General features: G+C 41.8%; 1 protein-coding gene across 9 annotated transcripts in view; it reads left to right on the top strand.

Annotated features, from left to right (window-relative positions):
- The window catches only part of si:ch211-1e14.1 (UPF0606 protein KIAA1549), a 40,037-nt gene that overhangs the window by 27,616 nt on the left and 6,421 nt on the right, over nucleotides 1–6,000 (top strand). For 5 of the 9 annotated variants that reach the window (XR_004948129.1, XM_036212572.1, XM_036212571.1 and 2 more), the window contains 6 exons: nucleotides 809–945; nucleotides 1,466–1,480; nucleotides 1,777–1,973; nucleotides 3,230–3,459; nucleotides 3,537–3,678; nucleotides 3,828–4,151. Coding sequence is in view for 8 of the 9 variants with exons in the window: in XM_036212572.1 (XP_036068465.1) it covers nucleotides 809–945; nucleotides 1,466–1,480; nucleotides 1,777–1,973; nucleotides 3,230–3,459; nucleotides 3,537–3,678; nucleotides 3,828–4,151 (1,045 nt within the window). In the remaining variant the exon portion in view is untranslated. The remainder of the gene's footprint in view (nucleotides 1–808; nucleotides 946–1,465; nucleotides 1,481–1,776; nucleotides 1,974–3,229; nucleotides 3,460–3,536; nucleotides 3,679–3,827; nucleotides 4,152–6,000) is intronic. The other 4 variants (XM_036212575.1, XM_036212577.1, XM_036212573.1 and 1 more) reach the window with 3 other exon arrangements.

Below are 6,000 nucleotides of genomic sequence, written 5' to 3'. Positions count from 1 at the left end.
GATGTGTGTTCTACATCCACTTGTGTATGACCCGATTAGTCGACTAATCGTAAAAAATAGTCGGTGATTAGTCGACTTTTAAAATAATCGTTTGTGGCAGCTCTAGTCTCTACTCAAATCTCGTGGGTCATGTTTAAAATTCCAGGGGTTGCAACCAAATCTCGTGCTCTGCGATTAAAGCTCGTGGGTTGCAAATCATTTTTCGTAGGTTGCGATTCAAATCTCGTGGGTCTCGACCCACAGCCGTGAGCTGCGACCCGCGAGCTGCCTCATCGAAGCTTCAATGCCAGTTTACACCATAAATTGTACATCTGAGCGCCTTTTGACATGGTGGATTCATTTTTTCTCATAATACTACGCCTGACGTCTCAGTATTGAGTTTTAAATGAGCGCACATGCAGCTCTGTCTCCTGCCGTGAGCCGGACTTTGGATCACAGCTGACGAGCTGTCACTCTACTTTTACTTCTTTATCAAGTCTCTCCTGTTTCTTTAAAACTCCTGTCGCCGATTTTCATGTGTCAATTTTACATAAAGACTACAACTTTTCTCACTTTTTCCATGTCTATTCACGTATTTTTATCCGTGAAATATGTGCAAAATATCCAAGTGGATGTTAGAGCGGGTCAGAATGGGTGAAGTCTCAAAAATGGTTGACATGGCAATATTCCTAAATCACTTTTTCCCCTCGCCAGCGTCTGCTCCCCGCTTTGACCCTTCTGTCAGGAAGCTCGTTTGGATTATGCATGGCATTTCTGCATGTCAGTGAGTCCATGGATTTCTATTATTCATGTGTGTGTTGCCGGGTAGGATCTCCCCGTCAGACGGAGACTCTGTGGTGAGCGATCACTCCACCGAACGGGAATCGACCGAGGAGAACCTGAGAGCCCCCGCCGCGCCCGGCGACAGCAAGCAGACCCGTAAGCTCCCCATCAATGTTTTAAATGGTTAGTGGCCTTAGCAACATCACTCCTCCATACACAAAGAGGGACGGGGGGGATGATGGGAAAATGGGAACAAAGACGGTTGGATTTGATTGACAAGCCGGCCTGAATGTGGGCAGCAGAGCTGCATAATAATGAGTCAAAAACTGATCAAAGACAAAAAGTTTGTTTTCCAAACTAGAGAGGAAAAGACGAGTTTGTTTGGTTGTTGATGGACTCCAGCTCGCCAGCTGGAGCCACGCCCACATTCTGACTGATCCTCCTGAAATCATCTCCTCTTTGGTTTTCCTGTCCACAAAGTTTATTATTAAGATGCTGCTTCTTCTTCTATTCTCTGACCGTTTTCCAACCAAATAATTAAAGACTAAAAGAAAAGTTTTTTTCTCTTCGATCTCCTTTAATGTTCTTCTTGCTTTCATTAGTCCGTGCACGTTTGCCAAACCTCAATTCACTTTAATCTGGTTCTTAAGTGATTTTTTTTTTTTTTTCTAAGACTGTCTTTCCTTTCTTTTGTGGTTTGCAGGCAAGAATAGAATTGGTAAGACTTTGTCCTCTTTCCATCCTTCCCCTTAGAGCTTTAGGCTTGACCTCCACTGGCTGCTGTCTGTCTTTGTGTTCGTTTATTCTCACCATCCATCACTGTCGGCCGAGCTGTCGCTCACAGTGTGGCAACAAAAAACTCCACAAACACAAGAACAAAAATGTCTTTGATTTAAGTAATTTCGACATCAGAAACATCTCCACAACAGTTTGTCGTAGACCAGACGTCTCCCTTAAACCTGCGTTTTCCAAGTTTGATTCACCGCCTGACATTCAACTTCCTGTTTACTTCAGGTCCTCCACCTTTGAACGGAGCTCCCAGCGAGCCGCTGTCCTCTGCCTCCATCTTTGAGCACGTGGATCGTATGTCGCGTGCCGCAGAAGCCGGCCGAAGACTCCCCAACAAAATCCAGCTTATCGCCATGCAGCCCATGACGCTCCCGCCGCTGCACAGCCCGCCCTCACACGGAAAACTGGCTGATGCAGAACAGGTTTGGCTCCAAGTTCTAACAACATGAAGGTGCTTGAAAATAGAGATGGGTGATATATCGGTGACACTATCAGCATTGGCCGATATTTGCATAATTTTAGATTATCAATATCGGTTCACTATCAAAAATTCCTCAGATAAATGCCGCCAATATTTCTCTTTTCCTTTGACCGAAGGTTGCAACAGGCGAAGTGCTCTCTTTCACAGGCTTACTTCCCATCCCCCGTTTGCGTTTTGAGCTCGGGGGAGGGGTTCAAACACGCTGTCGCTGTTCAACTGTTGCAACATATTCTTACTCCTAACTCATCATAAATAAACGGACGTGTCACTTTTAACTCATACATTAAAACATCCTTTTCAACCATTCTGCCTGTCACCTATTTATGGTAGCTAGCTAGCTATGTTTTTAACATAGCTACGTTACACAGCTAACATAGCTTTAAAAGCATAGCTATGTTTTTCACAAAGCTATGGTAGCTATCTAGCAATGTTTTTAATAAAGCTACCATCACATGGCTAACACAGCTTTAAAACCATAGCTTTGTTAAAAAACATAGCTAAGGTTGTTAGCAATGTTTTGCAACATAGCTACCATTACATTAGCAACCATTAGCTAATATAGCCTTAAAACCATAGCTATAGTAGAAACATAGCTAGCTAGCTATGTTTTTAACATGGTTTCCATAACATGGATAACACAGCTTTAAAACTATAGCTACGTTAAAAAAATAGCTATGGTTGCTAGTGAGCTATGTTTTTAACATGGCTACCATAACATAGCTAATATAGCTTTAAAACGTAGCTATGTTAAAAATATAGCAGCAGGCCACTGGCTATGTTATTAACATAGCTAACAAAACATACCTAACATAGCTTTAAAACCATAGCTGTGTTTAAAAACTTAGCTAGCAATCTGCTAGCTATATTTCTAACAAGAAGAGCTCATAAACATAACTTATTAGATGCAAGCATTTACTCACCATGTGGTGACTAACCCTCTCTCTAACTTTTACTCGCTAAAGTGGAAAAAATAAAAGATAAATAATAATTCGGATTTATTAATATTAGTTTCTTTAAAGTTTCTTTAAAAAAACTTTTAAAATGAATTGAGCTATACTCCTCATAGAATGTAATAAAGTTCTCTTCATTAAAGCAAGATTTTTCAAATCTTTTGTCATTTATTGATTTTTTTGTGTTTGTGTTGAAGTTGAGACTTTTCCAGCGTTTCTTGTACAGTGTGAAATATTTTGTCCCCAGATTCAGGTGGCTCTGAGGCACAAGTCAGAGATCGAACACCATCGTAACAAGATCCGTCTGCGTGCCAAACGGAAAGGCCACTACGACTTCCCCGCCATGGAGGACATGATTACCGGCGTCAGAGATACCAAGGACCAGGATCACATCTACCAAAAGGCTCAGTCCCAGATCGATAAGATTCTGGATCCGGAGTCTCAGACGCCCTCCATCTTTAGGGAACAGAAGAAAAGGTTTGGATTTGTTGTGTGTGTGTGTTTGTGTGTCTGTGTAATGTGTGTAAACTGGAGGTGGTTCTCCGTCTCCTCAGCAGTCGTGGGAGACGTTCTCCAAAGCAACGGCTGAGAGATCAGCTGAATGGAGGCATGACGGAAGCAGACAAAGACCACCTCATCACAGAAGACGATCCCACCTACAGGAAGTGTCCTGGAGTGAACAACGTGGCCTATGTGGTGAGTAGAGTAGATTAGAGAGTAGAGTAGAATGTAGAGTAGAGTGAAGAATAGAGTAGAGTGTAGAGAAGAGTATAGAGATGAGTGTAGAGTATAGTCAAGTGTAGAGTCGAGATCCAAATATTTTACCAAACGTTTCCCTCTTGCAGTCAGATCCAGACCAGGGCCCGGCATCCCCCTATAGGAGCCCCTCTCCCACAGACGATGTCTTCCTCGGCCCCGCCTCCTCCCCTCCAGGGCACGCCCCTCCCCCGCCTCCCTACATGCCTCCGCAGCCCTCCATCGAGGAGGCGCGGCAGCAGATGCACTCCCTATTGGACGATGCCTTCGCCCTGGTGTCCCCCACCTCTCAGGGCAGCACGGCAGGGATCACCCTCCCCGGGGCCAACGGCAACCCACACCTCAAAAGCCCTCCCGCTTGTGGCCCTAGAGCCTGGGGCCCCGCCTACTCAGCATTTGGCCCCGCCCCCAGTGTAAGTACTGAAGGTTTTTATCTTTCTCAAAAGCTGAATTTTTAGGAGATGTTCTTCCGTCTCAAAACCGAGCTGGTGAAGGCCTCTCGCTTTCTGAAGGTGTCTTCATCTTCACTGACGGCCTAAAGCCTTCAGCTTATAGTAAATCACGTCCTCGAGGGAAACTAATCGGTTAAGTATTCCTCCATCTGTCCCTGCAGCTCCGCCTCCACACAGATCCCTGAGCGGGGTAACTCCGCCTCCATGCTGCACCTGCACGTTTGCTCAGGTGTTTTCTGTGTCAAAGAAGGCAAAACTGACACAAATGTTGAGGTTAAGACGCGATGAAGGACATTTAGAGTTCAACAGAACAAGGAAAAGAGTTGAAAAGTAGCCTGTTTCCATGACAACAAACATCCAATCACTGGCAGTCGCCACACATTTGACTTTGAAAATCTCGACTCTTGTGTCTCAATCCAGTTTTTGATTAATTTCATATCGCTGCCACATAGGTTTCTACTTCCTGTTTTTTTAATCTTGGTCACATGACTTCCTGATTTTCTCTCACACATATGCAGATGTAAAACTTTTAAATCAATCCAATAAACAAGATTTTATTTGTTTTTCCCGGAAAAATCTACAATTTTTAATTAGAGGAGTTATTAGCTGCTATTAGACACATTTACACTGAATTATCCTTGATAACTTGAAAATATCAGACGATTAATCAGACGTTTGGTTAGAACGAACTCTAAAGACACTGGAGAGATTTTACCTGTTGTATAAACATCTCCAGGGTTTTCCCTTTTCAGGGCCGTTTTAGCTCAAACTCTACATATATTTCTTAACTAAAAAAGCCTAAATGTGGTATTTTTGATTAGACTTTGGACTGTACTTGCGTTACGTTTTTAACTTCTGGCTTTTGGAAGCTTAGTGTTCATGAAACCGGCTGCTCACAAGTCCAGCTGGACCTGAAGGTGTCATAAAACGTTTGCTGGTTCTGTTCTGCAGCTTAATTGCTGTCATTAGTCATAAAATATCAGTACGCCGCTGTGCGTTTTATAACACGCGTCACTCCGGCTTCCAAACTCTACAGTAGTGCTTTGTTTCCCTAAAAAACTAAAAGTATATTAAAGCTTTTTGGAGAAAATAAAGTTCCCGGACTTTTTTCTTTGTTTTTTCAGGCCATAGAAAAGTCATCTGGATACTCCTTACTCTAGTAAAGTAATTCGATAAAAACACTTTATCCGCCGAGCTTCTTCAGGCAGAGAGCTTTATTTCTGGATGTGGTTATCAGTCTGACATCATTTAGAGACGGTAATCAATTTAATTTAACATCTCCTTAAAGCATTTCCTTTATTATGTTACTGTCCGAGTCTGGTTACAGAAAAACCTTTTTAAAAACTTGTTAAAAATAAGAAATACTAGATAGTTTTCCTCTGTTATGTGTGAACGAATCTTCGAATACATTTAGTAGAATTTTATTAGATTTCCTAAAATAATTAGTGACGTTCTGCTGTTTTCAATAAGAATCTTGAAATTAGCAATAAACACTCATATTTAGGAATTGTGGTATAAAAATGGAAATGTGTCTTAAAATAGGCGTATGCTGCTTGGAAAAAGAGCTTGATATTTTTAAATGTTTTTATACAAATTATCGCGTTAATCGTGATTAATTACTTACATACATTTTAGCGCGTTACTTTGTTTAATCTCATTTTTGTGTTCGATTTCTTCCGTGTTCTGCACGCCTGAAGGAACATTTAATCACTCCAACTATGGTCATATAAGAACATTATAAATATCAAATCAATGATGAGAACTACAAAAATCATAATTTTAGAGAAAATTTACCTCTCAATGCTCGTTT

Source organism: Oryzias melastigma, linkage group LG6 (genome assembly GCF_002922805.2).
Source record: "Oryzias melastigma strain HK-1 linkage group LG6, ASM292280v2, whole genome shotgun sequence".
NCBI classification, from domain to species: domain Eukaryota; kingdom Metazoa; phylum Chordata; class Actinopteri; order Beloniformes; family Adrianichthyidae; genus Oryzias; species Oryzias melastigma.
Note: the sequence above shows the minus strand (reverse complement) of the source record. Positions and strands in the feature narration are given on the sequence as shown.